Source organism: Perna viridis, chromosome 1, assembly GCF_037379345.1.
Source record: "Perna viridis isolate PV_CMFRI_1.1 ecotype Kerala chromosome 1, ASM3737934v1, whole genome shotgun sequence".
NCBI classification, from domain to species: Eukaryota; Metazoa; Mollusca; class Bivalvia; order Mytilida; family Mytilidae; genus Perna; species Perna viridis.
The window spans coordinates 33,146,907-33,165,962 of record NC_142445.1 but is presented as its reverse complement, the minus strand read 5'-3'; the positions used below and the strand labels follow the sequence as shown (position 1 = coordinate 33,165,962).

Below are 19,056 nucleotides of genomic sequence, written 5' to 3'. Positions count from 1 at the left end.
CTTGATCAATGCTGGAAACTTAGATGTATCACAATAAAAAAAAACTTTTAGTAAAGCAAACTTAACTATTGGCAACACTGGTCGTAGTGTCTTTGGTCAGACAGTTAATTAGTCTGACAATTCGATACTCTGATAATTGTCTACATTGTAAGTTTAATTGTAATGCAAAAAAATAGGTATCAAAAGTGGTTTAAGATTTTTTTAAGCAAATTAGACTGTACATAATTTAACTTTTATTTTTCTACCTACTTTTAGATATGTCCCTTTAATATAATTCTGGGATTTTATGTTGAATTAAAATAATTAATTTGTTTAGCAGCAGCTTGAGTTGAACAAAAATATTTGAAATCTACTTTATGTCACGTTCGAAATATTGAATCTAATTTTTTCTGTCCATGGCTGAGTTAAATAAAAAAATTTTTGCTCAAATTTGGAATATTTTTTTATAGTTAATCCAAGCCCCCATCCCCTTCAATACAAAAGTGGTTGGTGTCTAAGTAGCATTTGAATAGTTGGAACTCCTTTATTTCAATTGTTAAACTTACCCGATATTCTCTCATCATTTTCCTGAAAAAAGAAGAATGATTTTCCACAAGTAAAAACCACAGGCTGTTCTGGCCTCTCATCATCACTGCCACTACAAGGAACAAAGTAGAAAATATCATAAACATAATTATCTTCATCAACACAATCATTGTTGTTGTGCTATGAAAACCCACACTACTACAGGAATTGATATAAGAGAGCAACCAAAATTACTTACAACAAATGCCTCATACATCAAATTTGAATCAATCCATCTATTCCGATCAAAGATTTTTGTGACAAAAAATTTCTTTATCATTCCATTTAGTGAAATATACAAAGTCCCACAAAATAGATAGCAACCGAAATTGATTATACCATATGCCCCTTCTATATAAAGCCACAAACCAAATTTGAAATCAATCTATCCATAGGGAGTCCAGACAACTGTGATTTAAATTCAGACAGACGACTGGACTGACAAGGTATTTCTAATATACCTACCACTTGTTGAGATTACCATTGGTTGATCTCTCAAGTGAGGTGGTCTATCTTGTGGTTATGTCTTTTTCTAACTGTATAGTATAGGGAGCATCCCTGATAAAAGTGTGGTTTTCAGGGAAATCATGTTAAAAAAAATTAAAGAATTAAAGAGAGCTTTTGGTACATACACTTTCCCATAAATTCATTTTAATTGCTGGAAGTATTATTGAGTTATTGAGCAAAAACTGGAAAACTCCCCCCATTTTTATTCATTGATTTATGTTACTCAAAAGGAAGAAGATATTTGAATTTTTCAACAAAAAAAGGATCTTTCTTGTATGGATACATACACTTTTTCAAAGTTTTAATTCAAGTAGCAAAGCATTTCTGAGTTATCGTACAAACACTTGCTGGACAGACAGATGAAGAGACAAAGGTAAAACAACCTTCCCCAATTGGAGGAATCTAAGTTTGAGTGAAGTTCGAATACCAACGTTAAACTAACACATTTCTATTTTGTACTCAAACTGTGCCGTTTTAATGACTACTAAAACAGTACTGTATTTTACTGTGACGTTACAGTACTGTCTTTTACAGTAATGTTACAGTACTGTTTCATTACTGAATTTTAAAGTACTTTTCCATTACTGTCATTTAAGGTACTGTTTCATTACTATTAGATTATTTAATATTTTTTGCAAAGAGAGGGAGTTTATCATGCTTATCTCGTCAAGCGGCTATGCCGTGAGACAGGATGGCTATGAGAAACTCCCGCGAGTTGAAAAAAAAAATTAATAATCTGTTTATCGCTGTATTGCTGAACTGTAAGGTATTAGTTATTTTATTTTCAGTTTTCCTGACCTAAATATGTAGGTTTTATAAGCGCTGCAAACTTCCTTTCGGGAATACTTGTCGGCGATGTGCTACGTGACGTTACGTAGGTTGTGCAGCAGTGATGCACATCATTTGAAAAAAAATCGGTAAACTATGACGGTCGCGTTTAAAATTTGTGGAATAATTTTGGGAATTATTAATTTTAATCAAGTAAGTTAGTGTATTTAACCCTTTGGCCACGATAAGGACATATGTGTCCTTTGTCGGCAGGCCGCGATAGGGACATATGTGTTCATATAATACAAATGAATTTTTTTTCTTTCTAAAATCATAAATAGAAGGTGTAAATGGCTTGTTTTGTTGTTTGTTTTTGAATGTTTTGGTTTTGGCTTGGTCTCTTTGTTCGTGGATTCAAAAACAACGTTACATGACGTCATAATTAGCATAGCAATAAATAAATGAAATGGTACGCAGTATCAAACAATCATAAAAAGTAATTTTAGAAAAAACGACGTTAGTATTTTGTAACGTCATAAAATAATGCCGCGTACCACGTTACATTTTGTGCCATTTTGTACATTTTTTCCATTGTAGACTAGAAAATATTGCCACAAATTAGCCATTATTTAATACGCAGTAAACAAACCGACGGTTATTTGGGTCGTCAAATATTCGCACGCTGTTATTTGTATGTCACGCGAGGACATAGAAACTGTCGCTAATTTTCCATCTCACTCGACTGACGTGAGATTGAAAATTATTGTATAGCAAGATCAAAGGGATTTTAAACAAAATAGCGATAATGAATTTTAAAGTACTGTTTCATTACTGAATTTTCACGTACTGTTCTATTACTGAATTTTCACTGAAATTACTGAATACATATTTGACTTTGTCATTTTTAAAATGTGGACGTCACAATGTTTGTACCATCATCAACTCCTGAAAGAAATAGAACTCTTTCTAATTTAAATTTGCAATTCTATTTTTTGCAAATCCCTAAATTTTTAGAGTTAACATTATATTATACACCAAACTGTGCGGAATTAAATTGGAAAAACAAATATAATAATTTCATTGTTAAGATAGTAAACATATTCTTTAAGTTTCGAAAAAAGAAAAAATAGGAAAATTTATTCCAATAGGAAAACTTAATTTCCAATTGGAATATTGACCATCCAATTGGAAAACCAGTTTTCCCATTGGAAATTCACAGTTTCCCATTGGAGAACGAGTGCTTCCATTGGAAAAATTTCTTCCAATTGGAGATTTTTTCCCAATGGGAAAATAATTTTTCCCAACGGAATTTTTTATTTCCAATGGGAAGTATACTTTCCAATTGGAAGATATATAATTCTCAAGTTGAAGATAAAAATTTCGATTGGAATATATACGATACTGAGGATAGTTTTAATTTCTCCGTTATTTCATATATTCATGAAATAAAATGATTTGATTGATATACCTGTGCAAGTCATGAAGTGCAAAGTAAACCTGCATTTTCAAATTACACAATTTTAATGAAATAAATACAGAAACATGTACGTGTACAGGTACAAATGCATGTGCTTTTATAGGGAACTAGTTAGCATTTCTTCACATCTTTTTCTTGTGAAAGGTATCCAAAACTAAATATTTGATGAACTGATTTCCACTACAGGTATTTTTCTGAAGTCTTTCTATACCAATTCCATCTCATTTATTCGGCAATAAAATCACATGCTTCTTTATACAACAGTCAGAAGAGAACTTATAAATGAGTTACAAGTACACCTGAATCAGTCAAATGCTATGACTTTTCATATCGTGTTGTCAACTTTCCTTTCATATTTGGCAACATCCCTTTAGCTCCTGCTTTTGGAATTTTCTTATCAATCACTCATACGTTATTACAGAGTTAGCCGTAAAAACACAGACTTTCGATCTGTGCTACACTTCTTATAATGAAAATTTTGGGTTATATGTTGCAACAAGATTGAAGTTATCACTACAGAAGTTTAATGGTCGTAACCATGAATTCGTGGGTCGTGACGGTGTATATATCCATCTGCACCATGAGACGAACTTTTTCACCATGTCTTAGCTTTTTTTCCTCTTTTGTCTACCCCTGAATTGAATTTTAATGAACAACTCGGCGGTTGTTTCCAGGAGAGAAGAGAATGCCTATCCTAGAGGTGCACCTGGTCCATGCTTCATTTTTAGTGGAGCTCATTAACTTTTGTTGCTTCGTTGGTTATTTCTTTTTTCGTGTGTCTGTTATTACAATAGTTACAAACTATGACCAACACCTTTGTTTATTGAAAATTCTGTTATCTCCCTATAATTTCATTTAATATCATTTTAAAAAGTCTGTTGATTTTCTCATGTAATAATTTGTTTAAGAAATCCTGCGTGTTTAGAAGTGTCTGATGTTTATTCGAAATTATTCCTTTCTGTCACAGCAGTTAAAGCCCATGTGATCCTGCTTACCACATCCTTTATACACAAACATCGTACATTATGAGGTTGTATAACTTACTACAAGCCATATACAAAATTTGCCGAATATCTTAGGGAATCTTATATATAACGGAGGCTTTGCCTTTAAATGTACCTGATGAATTACCTGCAAATACAAGATTTAACCACCATTCAAGTCTCTAAATGTCCGAATCCTACCATGATTTGTAATGTAAATGTGTATACTGTATTTGCTTGTGCTAATATACTTGAATAAATATGTGTATACTAAGTCTCTAAATAAATTACTATAATAGTTAATTTCGATATACATACGTATGTGTGTGTGTGTGTGTGTGTGTGTGTGTGTGTGATGTGAAACGTCACAACTACATGTAGTTCTATCCTTCATAGTATAAATGCGTATTATAAAGTAATTAAATTTGGTTTTATAAATTAGGTTAATTATATATGATGTTTTCCTTCCTGCGAGATAAAAAGATGTACTGTTATAAGTTGCATTGGAATTTAAAGAGACGTCTTGTCCAAATTATTTCCTCTGACCCGGCATTATTTTGATATTGATCTGTCGGGTTGGGGTCAGAATGATGTGTGATACAAAAAGTTGGATTTTATTGGTACTGCAGTGTATAGTACTTCAAGTGCTTCTAACGATTGTGTTCTATCTAGTAGGAAAGAGTAATCTAGGGAACCAAGGTTATAGCGGTAATGAAAAGAATGTAATCCAGGGACAAAGACCAGACATGGAAAACAGACATTCACAACAAAGAACATAAAATAACTAAAATCATACATACAAAGTAACAAAAGTAAATGAGCAACTCGGACTCCACTAAAAACTGGGAGCATGGACCAGGTGCACCGGTAGGGTAAGCGTCCTCTGCTTTTCTAGAAACACCCGCTGAGTTGCTCATAAAAAGTCAAGTCCGGGGTAGACAAACGAGGAAAGGAAAACTATGACCCGTTTTCATGGTGCAGATGGATACACCATAACGATCCATGAGTTCATAATGACGACCATAAAACTTCTGTAGTGATGACTTCAATCTTGTAGCAACATAACCCTGTTCCAGAAGCCTATTTGTTAGAGTTCTAGCGCGATACAAAAAGTCTGCGTAGTTTCGGCAAGCTCTGGTATAACGTATGAATAAGGAATCCATAAACAAAATTGAATTTGGAGCAACAATAAAGAAGGCAATTTTTTGGGAGTGGCCCTTTGACCTCTTAAGAGTTCTTCCCATAATTTTTAAAAAGCACAGTGCTTACTGGCACAGCACAGGTCTTTCCTCTTCCTCCAAAATTATAGTACAGTGCCCATAGTGCATTATAATTTAAATTAATTACTGATAGCACAGTGCTAAGAAATCATAGTGCTGTAAAGAAAAGTACCATAATGGCCTGGGGATAACGCAACCCCTTATAACTCGAAAACCATAAGAAATATCTATAATGTGATTGAAAAATGCAGGCAGGGATTTTCTAAGAAATCCATGAATTAAAAATTTTGAAATCAGACCAAAAATAAAAAAAAGTCAATTGTGAATTGTGTGTGTATGGGGAGGGGGGAGGGTTGACTCCTTATAACTCAAAAAACGGTCAAAAATGCATCAAATTTAAAAAGGAATTATAAAAATCAAAGACAACTTTATAGTGCATTGTTATTTCTCTGGAGTTCTTTACAATTATAATAATCTAATATCAAGCACATATTGGTTTCAGAGTAGTTGTGCTTGAGCATGTAAAACTTGCTAAAATCAGTTAGAATTCATTTGGGACAAATTAAACATTTTAATGATGCACATCTGAACAGCAAAAATAGTGTACTGCTACTGAACACATAAATTTAGCCACAAATGAATTTAACATAATATTACTACATGTATTTTATAAACCATCTTGGTGGTCTCAGGTAAATGTGCTCATCATAAGGAATGGAGATCATGAGTTTGATCCCTGGCTAAATCACACCAAAGACTGCCTCTCCATAAAGCATACCCTACTTCAAGAGATAGACAGCTGGTTTGCACAGTCAAAATGATGTGTTAAAAGTAAGGTGACATGCCTTCCTTCAGCTGTTGCGTCTGTGAGCTACCAAATAAAGATCTGCCTAAGCGTGTCAAACTAGTACAAAGCAGAGTTTGTTTGATCGGCAATGAAATGCATTAAATATCTGCCATTGAATGGTAATCCATAATCAATTAATCAATATCTTATCAATAAAATTATTCTCTATGCAATACACGTCAATAAAGTAACTTTTAAAAGACAAAATCAAAATGTGCATTGTCAAAAATGACAAATCTTGCTTTCTGTTATTCATTAATAATTCAAATAGTCATTAAAAAAGCCGGGAATACCAATGTATGTCATTGTAACTGACTTCTTTCTGGTATGCAGGCATGTGTTTTATAGAATATTTCTTATGCAGATTTTTTTTTCTTAATTGACTCAGAACTTCTGTACTTAGATTTCTCTTTTGTAGGAGCCTACATTTTTTATGTGGTGAAAATTTATTCTCAAGACCAGACAAGATAGACCTATTTCACAGCGAATTCAGTTATTGGACAAATCTGGTTTGCAGTTTAGGACAATACGTTACACTAGTTTCATTCATAAAACTTTAAAATCATTCCATGAACTAACTATTCATAGCAATTATGTATATTTTGCCAATACCACAACAAATATTGTGGACACTTGATGTTGACACAAGTATAAAGGACAATTGCAAAATAAATAGATAATATATCAATATGATTTTTATTTTGATCAGCCTAAGTTTTTTATTAGATTCCAGCAAAATAAACACATACTTAAGAATATATCTCACATCATTTGGAAAATCTCTTTTATAAGTGCCCCACTATTGAAAAAAAAAGAACTACCATGATTCTTGTAAGTTTAGATAGGACCTGCGTCCAATAATGTAACAGTATCTTCTAAGATACATGGAGCTGCCTATTTACATATAAAAGATAAAACAAATGAACAAATGAAGTCAGACAAGTTTCAATATGGCTATCTCAATTTAAAATTAACTTTGTTGTCCTGTTGGAAATGGTATAGAAAGTTGGGAGATACTTTCTGTGGAATACATGTACATGTAGTCCCTACGAGTACTGTTTGATAACTATTTCAAATAAATTTAATACAATAATTTCTTTTTTACTGTCAAAATCATAAAAAATATACATAAATATCTAATACTGGTATTCAAGATTTAAACCATCTGATTACATTGATGCATATTGATAGGTTTCGTAATGATTACCAATAAGCAGAGTTTAACCAAGAAACAACAGAAGCTGAGAGTGTCATGCTATACATCTTTTGTACCTTTGACATTGACATGTCCGTAAAAGGCTAGGTTTTCAGTTATATTGGTGAAGTTTTGTGAAATGTTCCCGTTCTACTTTTATATCTAATCGCTTGGAATTCAGGACTTCTAGATTTATATTCACTACAAAGAGGGTTTTAGTTGATATAGGACAAATAACTCAAAAATGCTTTAAGTCACTTTTGGGTATTGTTGGTATCACATTTGATCTCTAATTTCGATAATTCAAGTTTTTGATTTTTAATTTGATTTGATTTGCCTTGTACAATTTGACTTTTAAAACTTCCAACTGGAAAAAAAATCCTATAGAAAAATTGTCTTCCAATAGGAGCAAATAATTGATTAATAATTCCCATTGGAATAATAACGTTCAATTGGAAATCAATATTCCAAATGGAATACTTTTGTCCAGTGGGAAAATTAATTTATCAACTGGAATTATTTTCTCCAATGGGAAACTGGAAATTTTGTTTTCCAATTGGAAAGTTAATATTCCAATTTGAAATCAAGTTTTCCTATTGGAATAAATTTTCCTATTTTTTTTCTTTTTTCAAAACTTAAAGAATATGTTTACTATCTTCACAATGAAATTATTATATTTGTTTTTCCAATTTAATTCCGCGCAGTTTGGTGCGTAATATAATATATTTACTCTAAAAATGGCGATTGGGGATTTGCAAAAATTAGAATTGCAAATTTAAATTAGAAAAAGTTATAGATATATTTGTGAAACAGGACCTTGCTGAGATTGGTTTACTAACTGTATCAAAACGAAAAATCAACAGACATTATATTGCTATGGTGAGGAAATCATACTAGCTTTAACCCTTTCTCTGTCAAAGGGCCATAAAACTGGTCATCTGTTATTTGCCAAAGGCCTATAATTTGGCCAATTACTAACAGGCAATACACTAATATGATTATGTAACTACATATTTTTGATTACAATTGAGGTGGGATTAAATTTTCAATAATTTCGTATGATAATTTTGCTTACAAACAAAACTTAAAGTACAGGAAATAAAACCCCATTATACAGAGTAGTTTATTTGTTGTGACTCTGATTTATTTATGACGATACGTCCATGACGTAATTGTGAAAGTGCTCGTTGTGGTTGAGTTAGCGTAAAAATGTCAGGAATTTGGCTGAGAGTGTTCCCACCAGAATAATGGGATGTACGACGCCTGGATGCTAATCCTGGGCCAAAACATGCCTCCAGTTCGGGCTAAGCCACTCGTTTATTTTATGTTGATGTTCACACTTAATCCGATGAAGAAATGTGTTAAAAAAACAAATAGGTACGTTTACATATTGATGACCTTTTAGTAAATAAATATTTTGGAAATTGACAGTCCTCAAGTAGGCTTAAAATCTCATTCCAGTCCCAAGATGGACTAATGGACCTTGGTCCCAGCCGCCGACTTTAAAGTTGGTAAAGAAATGACAGGTTTTTTTTAAAAATTTTGTAAGTGTTTAAATCAGGACTCGATCACTATAATTTATTTTAGGTTTTCCGAAAGAGACTGAAATAATATTGTCGTCTATGGGCAAAAAATACCGTTTTATCTATAACCAGCTATCAATGCCCGTTGTTCTTTTCTATGCATTCACCCTGATAAGACAGTCTTTCACTGTCGGTTTCTCAAGTTTTCTACAAAGGCTTAGACGCATACATTTAACAAGCCACTTAATTGAAATAGATTAAAAAAAGTAATCAGTTTGGTTACAAATTGCCTATTATCCACTTCACACACATAGATACGTATTTTTCTGATGAATCCTTATGAATATCGATTCGTAGTCATTCCCAAGCTTTCGTATTCAATTATCCGTATAAGATGGGAACCAATCGTAACGATACGTACAATGTATCCCGGCGATAATAATCTTTCTAAAACTTTTATGCATTCGTAAATTGCAAAGAAACGTAAACTGTAATTATCGAAAATAGGCTGCATTCATTTTAAATATATCTCAAAAGTGATAGTTATATTCGTAACCAATCGTAAACAGTCGCTAATCACTCTCACAAATCACTCACAAGAGTGGCTTTTTCAGAGAAATGCGTGTTCAACTAGTTTTACGAATCTTTTTTTAAGGTCAAGGGGTAAAAAGCGACACTATACAGACTGCGTCGTAAAAACAAAGGAGCAATGACTACATCTAGGAATTCGGCGACGTATTGTGACGTTATGTCATAAAATACCCAAGTGAAACTTCTTCAAAACAACTCGGCCTGGCAGTGAAAGGTAGTGGAAAGAAAAATAACTATCTGATATCCGTTGATATTTATATGCCAATAAAAATATATGTTGTACACACGGTTCAAGAATTTAAAGGTAATTGCAGAAGTGATATGTACGTCATTCAGTCACTTTTCTTATAAACAAAAGAACATCGTTTGGTGTTTTACTCATAACACAATTACAAGAGTATATACCCACTTCGCATATAAGGGATCAATAGACATGCCTTATTTCTATCTTCCTATTTCAGTTTGTTCTTTGTACAATGTCCAAAATTTGTTAGGGTCACGTTTGTTTATATCTATGTATACACAAGTATTTAAATGATAAAAAAACGAATACAGGGAGATCAGTCTGATTTCAGACAAGTCCATTCATATTTAACACTCACGAATTTGCTGGTAATTGACGAATGGTTGAAATGTATAAATAATATCTCAGCAAGGTTTTTGATCTCGTAAATCGTTTTATACTTGTTGGCTAAGCTGAAATATTTCTAGAAAAGATTATAGCATGGGGATTACTTCGAATGAAACATGGCTGCATCATATGTTGAGTTTAGATATAGGTACAGATCATTCTTCTTGACTGGAGGGGGCTGGGATTTTATGTTTATATAGAAATATATTCGCGCAAGCGTGAAAATAATAACTTTTTCCAACAGATGCCGGATTTAAACATTTTTTATTTGATAACTTACATAAATATTGTTAAGTAATGGGGGAATTATTGATTTTTCTTTCTGGCCATGGCTAAGTAAAAAAATAGCTCAAATTTGGAATATTTTTTTTTTCAATTATGTTTTAAATCAATCTTTATGAATATTCGCGTTTAGAAAGGAAAATGATACACAATTTGAAATCAGAAAGTTAATAAATACCATTGTTAGTTAAAGACATACATGTATCAGCAATGTCACAGCATAAAATGAGGTAGAATTGAGGGACACTGAAATAGCTTTTTTCACTATTTATGTTCGGGTGATATCTTTTTTAATGATTTATTTATTCTATGCAGCATAAACATTGATCAAACTGGCAGATATTTTGCATTTCGGGACAAACATATTCATAAAAATAGAACAGCTTTATTCTACTCGGATTTTGTATGAGAATCTTGCTCACAGAATAGTACTCTGTTGCGTCTTTGACATATTATTCCTCGTTTCCACTTCACTTTATTGAACGAGAGCTACAGCAACTTGAAGTTGTAAAAATAGTTGTCACTCCAACAGATAGTTGTCATTAATTTTAAATTGGCTGATAATGGTAAATAATAACGCCTATGTCAGACATTTCATGCAGGGTGCAGGGCGAGACGATCATTGACCAATCAAACAGACCCTGCTTTGCACTAGTCCAAAAGGCTGAGACGGATCTTAAGCTTGATCCCGTAAGCTCACGTAAGCAACAGTCAGCAGGTAGGTATGTCACATTACTCTTACTCTGAGTCAACCAGACGTCACTCTATATCCTTAAATATCGCAAGCTTGGTGCAGCATTGACTACCAATTTGAAAGTCTTTCATTTGACCTGGTTAGGAAATCTTTTTAGAATTAAGTGTTTGCAATGGTTATGTTTCGTATATTGTTGGTTTTGAAACTAGGCGGTTAGCATCCAGATGTTTCGGCCATTGTACAAGAGAAAAATGGATTACCTATAGGCAATGATGATGATTTAGACTCATTGAGAGATACTTGTAAGTAGGCAAATACAGGTGTTATGTATTAGCCGATTAAATGAGCGAAAGGAAGGTTTACACCACTTGCGAAATCAGTAAAACATACTGTTTATTCGTGTTTTTCCAAAAATTTCACCCCCACCGAAAAATTCCAACTCACGATCCGCTTACCACAAATTAATGTGAACATACTGAAAAAAATATAGCGTTTAAGTATAAATAAGAGGTTGCCTTTCCAAAAACTAACACTAAGCCAAATACAAAATATCAGCCTCTACGAAACTCGCACAGGATGAGAGCATGCATGGTGGGTGGGGGGAGTGAGAAAATGGTAAAATGGTAAAAATAATAATACCAGTTTCTCGCAATTTTAGTTTCTAAAGTTCATACAAAATAAAGCCGTATTTTGACATTAAGCTAATGATGAGGAGAGAACGACAGGGATACCTTTCTTCATTTAAATTACACTTGTTTACTATTACGTATATCATATCTGTCTACGTATAAATGCTAAGCTACATTTAAACAATATATCTGCTGTGTACAAATTGTACCAATTCCGTACATGTTATAACCAAGATATAACACGTACAAATTTTGTCCGTACATGTCATATCAGTACAAAAACTTTCCAAAAAAAAATTCAACTTGTACCATATTGAAATGAGTCTTTTAAGTATTGTCAAATGAAATAGAAAATTAGAAATGTGACAAAAATTACTAAATGATAGCTATAGGTATAACAGAGCTTAATTATTACATTAGAAAAGACATACACAGAGATTTCTTCTTAAACGTATTTACTGATTATAAAAAAACACCCGAAAGGGTTGACTCTATGTTCATGAATTTACAAAATAGCTCCGAGCTCTGTTAAACCATTTTAAGTCGCCAATATTGTTAGCGACTTCTTGCACTCATAATTTCAGTCCTTTTCAATCGCATATGAATTGCATAATTTTATATTACTACTCCACATTAAGCTGCACATCAGTGCCGTGTCTACTGTCATAGCTTCATAATTCTAGCTATATATAAGATCAAAATGTACTACTTAAATCATACATATGTGTTCTACGTGTTTTTTTACACGTATGAGCATAGGAAGTTTACATTATTTTTAATCAAGGGAACCAAGATTCTACCGGAAATAAAAAAAAATGTCAGTAATTCAGGGAGAGAGACCAGACATGAAAAACAAACACCACAAAGAACATAAAGTAACTAAAATAATACATACAAAGTAATAAAAGTAAAGGAGCAATTCGGACTCCACTAAAAACTGAGAACAGAGAACATGGACCAGGTGCACCGGTAGGGTAAGTGTCCTCTGCTTTTCTGGAAACACCCGCCGAGTTGCTCATAAAAGTCAAGTTCGGGAAAGGGGAAAAGAGAACTGACACGTTAAATAACAAATAAGTTTTTATGATCCCTGTGTCTTTTAATGAAATGATCGGTTAGCATTGAATATTAGCCAGTTTCCGATTCAGACACAGGGGCTCGTTACAATTGACTAAGTATATATCATCAGGGCCCTGATACCTATATTTATCTTTTTCCAGTTATTTAATTGGTTCCCTGATCAATAGCGCGCTTTCTGGTAACCAGTTGTCAACATTCTAGAGGCATTTGGTACAGCATCTGAGCCTTGTGACAATCAGTCTACCACCATAAATAGTGCCATTTCTGAGAGTGATAATGCGTTTCCTTCGATTTCGAATCCTGCTTTAAAAAATTACAACTTGTACGCATCATATCTACCAAATTTCATTTTTTTTTAAGTTTAACAAAATTAGACCGGGTCAAATTGGTGAGTGAAACAGCGCGTACAAATGTATCTGAAACCTTTTAGTTGTCGGAATGATTTATGTTCATTCATCTAGCTGTTCCTTGTCAACCAACCTAAATATTACAGTGCACTACTGTCAGGCGAGATTGATTGATTGATTATTTTGGTTTAACGCTCGAGCAGCAATATTTCAGCTATATTCAGGCGATGAACATGAAATGGGATTCTAAAATGAACATGAAATGACGATGATGAAAATAGGGATGGGACACAAGGATAATAGGGTCAACAAATTTTGATTGCCACTAGAAAATGGTAGTGATGGTAGGGCGCAAAGGTTCTTAGTCTTATCGAATACCAAAACAGGGTTCTTTAACGTGTGAGGGACGTGGCATCTTTTCCAAAACGGCGCACCACTATGGTTTGCGGTCAGGTTTTCCGTAATATAGCCTGACAAGCCCAGCATGTAACACGCTAGGGGTACCCCATTCCACCACCGGGGGGCACACATCCCAGTTGCTCTGTGGGCAGAGCGCCTAGATTCAGCTAGGTTTCTGAGCACTATTTAGTCGTCTTTTTCGAAAAGCTAAGCGCTGCTGCAGGCCTATTCTTTTGACACCCGGACCTGCACGGGGCCTCTCAGGCCAGAGAAATGATCGTAAACTATCGATCGATAATACATGTCAAGTCCTGCAGCTTGATTGAGAATGAAGTACTTTTTTTACTTTTTCGACAATTTGAGCAAAAATACAAAGATGTCTACCAAAGTTATTACCATTTTCAAAGCAAATACAGTAAGGCGTCATTTATTCTAATAAACCATTTTTCAGAAAATAGTGCAAATGGCAACATTTAAGCCTTCAGCATGTTTATAGGTGCATCATGCATATCATGCAAAATTTCGATTTTTCTCTTTTTTTACTGGTTAAAGAGTCGCTATCTAGTTTATGTTGTCCTGTATAAGATTGGATGTGTTGTACTTTTCATTATTGACATACACGTTATTGTGTACTAACTTGCTACAACACATACATCGAAATGTTGCTCTTCGTATTTCTGAAAAATGGGTTATCAAAATGATATAACTATAACTACATATCCTTTGCAAAAGATAATCATTTTGACAGACATCTTTGATTTTATGTAAATTCGCAGTTTAGCTGAAATTGTCAAAAAAGTAATACAATTTGTGTCCACGATCCTTAACTTGCTCCATTAACAATCATGCAAGCTGCAATACTTAACATATATCATCGATCGATCTGTTTTTGGATCATCTCTTAGTTGACATTGTGACGGGGATGATGTAGGGTTTTTTTTAATATATTTTAATATATCATCCATATTCAAGATAACAGAAACCACTTAATCCCTTGTGTGCCATGATATTTTGCCTATACTCCCTTTGAGGGCCAAGGATCGGCCAAGATACTATTCACAAGAACACGGGACGTAATTTTTTTGTTTCCGTATTGTTTTTCATTGTTGCCGTCAACTGTGTCACTTACAGGTTTATTCGATATCACCATAACCATTTATTTTCAACTGAATTCCAAGTTTTTATTTAACCTGAGCTAGTCGATTTAGCGATGTCCAGAAAAATATGCAACGTTTGCGAAACATGACTGAAGAATGAAGGTGGAAATCCAGTGATTTTCTATAAAAACTTTGAATTTTGAGCATTTTAACAGCACACCATCCCCAGTTGGATCAGCCTATGAATGTGTGCCAAATTGAAAATAATGAAAATGAGGTGACGTCAAGGCGCTGATGACGTTACAAATATTGTGATGTCACATAAGACAACAAAGTCAAATATGTATTTTTGGAAATGTCTATGGGATCTTCAAAGGTAGACCAGTGTTCATAGTAAACATTACTGTAATTATACTGAAAAATGTAGTACTGAAACAATACTGTTAAACACAATACTGAAAACTTACTGAAACATACAATACTGAAAATGTACTGTTTAACACAGGACTGAAAATGCGTTGTAAAAGACAGTACTGAAAACGTAAACTTCAGTAAAGAAACAGTACTGTGAAATTCAGTAATTGAATAGTACTTAAAAATTCAGTAATGGAACAGTACTGTAAATGATAGTACTGTAATGATAGTACTGTAACATTACTGTACAAGACAGTACTGTAAGGTCACTGTAAAATATAGTACTGTTTCAGTAGTCATTACAACAGTACAGTTTCAGTACAAAATAGAAATGTGTTAGTTTAACGTTGGTAAATTATTGGTAGTGTATAATAAAGATTTTGTGATTTTCCTACTGTTTTTGGGAAAGGTAACTGGGCCCATGCAATTGGGGAAAAAGACTGCAAATTTACTTCAAGCATAAATTCCAGTAAATATGCACATCCCAATATGGTAATTTAACTCCCCCATTAAGTTTCATTACAAATCTGAAAGTTGCTGAGGAGGACTTGTGAATTGACACAACACGAAACCAAATATTGCTTAAACAGTCTAACAACCTTCATTTCAACAATTTTTGCCTAAACGTAAATTCCTGACAATATGCCCGTCCCAATATGGTAATCTAACACTCCATTGAGATTTACAATCCTGCAAGTAGTTAAGGACAGTTGTGGACAATGCATCAGACCAAGTTTTGCTGATAAATGCCTTAATTTGAACTGCCATTTCTTCCATATTTTTATAACATAAATTGCTGAATATATATACGTCCAAATATGGTAATCTAACTCTCCATTAAGTTTCATAAAAAGTCATTAAGGAAAATTTCCGACAACATGTGATAAAGTTTTGCTGAAAAACGCTTTAAGTTCTACAATATTTGTCCAAACATAAATTCCGGACAGAATGCACGTCTCCACATAGTTTAATCACATCCCAAAAACTTTCATAACAATATTGCAAGCTGCTTAGAAAAGTTTGAACAGACAGACAGACCGAAAGACGGACAAACAGGGTGAAATCTATATACCCCCGAAATTTGGTTAGCGGGGAGGAGTTATTTATTTATCTCACTTTTCAAAGTTTTCCAAGTGCTGATCTTCCTGGTCAGAACCACTATTGCTATCTTCTGAAAACATTTGTTTCCATGGAAACATGCTAGGTTTGTGAGGCAATAGTTTTTCTTCTGTGTAAGCTGAAAAAAAGAGTAATGATGTTGTAGCAAGAGATCAAGGTGACAAAATTAATTATTTATTTTTTCCATATCTCATGTTCATTTATAACATCCCAAATGCCCAATCCCTTATGTCATGTATCATTACTTAAGTTTTACAGAATCTTCATTTCACCAGAATTAAACACAAAATGTATTAAACCAAAAGTAAAGATCTAAAATGCACAAAGCAATTTAAACAGTTTCCAGAATTGTTACCTTACCAGTGCACTATTTTTAATAAAGGTTGAGTTGCTCATTTGCTGTTGTTTCTTTGTACATGTTATGGTTATTTCATCTTCTTTATTGTGTGTGTCTATTTATCTGATCTAGTTTTTATTCTTGGTATATATTCTTTTGATTTCTGCTCAAGTCTTTGTTCACTTGATTATTTTTTCCCACATACAGACAAGATGTGTACCTCATTTAAGTCCAAAGCTAATTAAATGAAACATAAGAAAATCTTAAAGGTAAAATTTCTGAAAAAATGCATAAATGGTTCACAATCTCCAAATTCAATATCTGTCTTCTTTTTGTTGTAGGACACCTTTTGGCGCAATTTCAAAGAGAACCATACATTTTTCCTCAAGATATTATCTAGACATTAGGTAAATGTGTGTTTCTCTCCTCTTTTTTCTTCTCAAGTCACAACACTCAGAATCAATCTAAGACTTTCTGCAATGGTATGGAACCTTGTGCAACAATTTCAAAGAGGTTGATGTACAAAAAACATCATTTTTCACCTTTCAAGGGCAACAACTCTTAACAGGGAGTCTTACGACAACTTTGATCCATGCAGACTTTTGTAGGCCTTATTATAAGGATCATTTCAGCAATTGAGAGTTTCTTTCTATCTATCATAGTTTTCAAGATACTGTTTGAAAACTGTGAAAAACGTAATTTTTCACCTTACAAGGAGAAGTCCAACAGCTATGATTTTTTCAGACTTTTGAAGGCCTTATAACATGGATCATTTTGGCTTTTGAAAGAATCTGGCTAAACCTAATGGTTTTGTAGATGTATAAGAAAAACTTCTGACTGACCAAATATCCCTACCTCAGTTCTATGTAGGATAGATACCCCAAGGATTATTCATCACAAGTTTGGTTCTAATTGGTCTAGTAGAGTCAAAGAAGAAGAATTTTGGAAAACTGTTAACCACCACGGACACCAAGTGATGGCAATAGCTTGCATGGCAATCGGCCAGTTAAGCCAAAAATACATAAAAATCGAAAGGGAGCTTACACTAATAGAAATAAACATTTCAACAACGTTTCAAGAAGCATTTTCAGATTATTGTGCAATTATGGAAAATCTCCCATTTTTCATGAAAAAAGTCCCATAACTCAAAAATGAAAATAGGTGCAACCACTATTGAGTTACAATCTGAAAACTTCATTCCTAGTTTGACTTCATCGTTAGAATTTTCTTACACCCTACGAAATTTTGTATTCGCTGTCAGAAGGTTCTTTTGATTTCCAGACATAAAAATACTGTCTTTGCTTTTAATAACTTTCGAAATTTCAGTTTGTTGGTCAATAATTTGTTTTCATAACATTTTCTTTGATGCTTTCATCACTCGGACTTTGAATATTCTCGCACACAAATCAGTACTGGTCAATACTCTACCTAATTAGTGGATTTCACCTGTAGTTACAAAAAATGCCTATATATTAATAATACAGCTTTTCATACCTTTGATTACCCCATCTAACAAAATGGTTTACATGCTTGAGTTTGTGAGGTAATTCTCTAAGAAATATTACTGTATTGACCAATGAGTCAGTTTGAGTGTTTGAGAAATTGAAGTTCGAGAAATCAAACTAAAGGTTATTTATATTCATTATATAGGACAAAAATTTGATACTTTGAATGGTGTTCGAGATACCCTGGGTGTTTGAGCCATCCAAGTTTGACTGTACTTTTATTTTTAAACATGTCACACAATATGACCCAACATTTGAATTCTGAATGTTGGGTCATGACCCCTCACAGCACATTTGGAGTTAGCAGGTATGTTTTTGAACTTGATTTAGATATTAATCTAAAAAAAAGAATATATTTGTATGTACAATTGGAATACATTTAATTTCATTCAATTCCATTCAGTGGTGTAGAAATGGTTACAAATATGAAATGTGTACTCCTGTTTAAAGGAATGAAAAAGTCCATGTTTTTTTCTGATGAGAAACCTCAAAAAACATTATTTACTGTATAATAAAGATTTTGCGAAAGTTCAACGATTTTCCTACTGTTTGGAAATCCATGAGGTGATGAGTGGAGAAAGGTTTTGTTCAACTTGCAAAACTCTATTTTATGCATGTACAAACCTTGGAATGATGTGTTAAGTCAACATTGGGAATTTCACTATTAAAATTTGGGGAATCTTGAGCATATTTCTATTCAGGAAACTGAATAAGGCCCATATTCTGACAAAAAAATATTGAAAGATCACCGAACTTTCATTTCATTTCATTCCATTGTGTAGGAGGAGAACTTGATAAAGAAGGAAATATGAATAGAAAGGAGTACAGACAGAAGGATAGACATATCCAT

The 19,056-nt window shown here is 33.3% G+C and overlaps 1 protein-coding gene across 3 annotated transcripts in view; it reads right to left on the bottom strand.

The window, feature by feature from the left end:
* Positions 1-19,056, bottom strand: part of LOC148628437 (nucleolar protein 8-like) — a 135,227-nt gene that overhangs the window by 10,176 nt on the left and 105,995 nt on the right. For all 3 annotated transcript variants that reach the window (XM_088587545.1, XM_088587535.1, XM_088587553.1), the window contains 2 exons: positions 16,362-16,482; positions 546-637 (listed from right to left, as the gene is read on the bottom strand). In XM_088587545.1, coding sequence (XP_088443671.1) covers positions 546-637; positions 16,362-16,482 — 213 coding nt within the window. The remainder of the gene's footprint in view (positions 1-545; positions 638-16,361; positions 16,483-19,056) is intronic.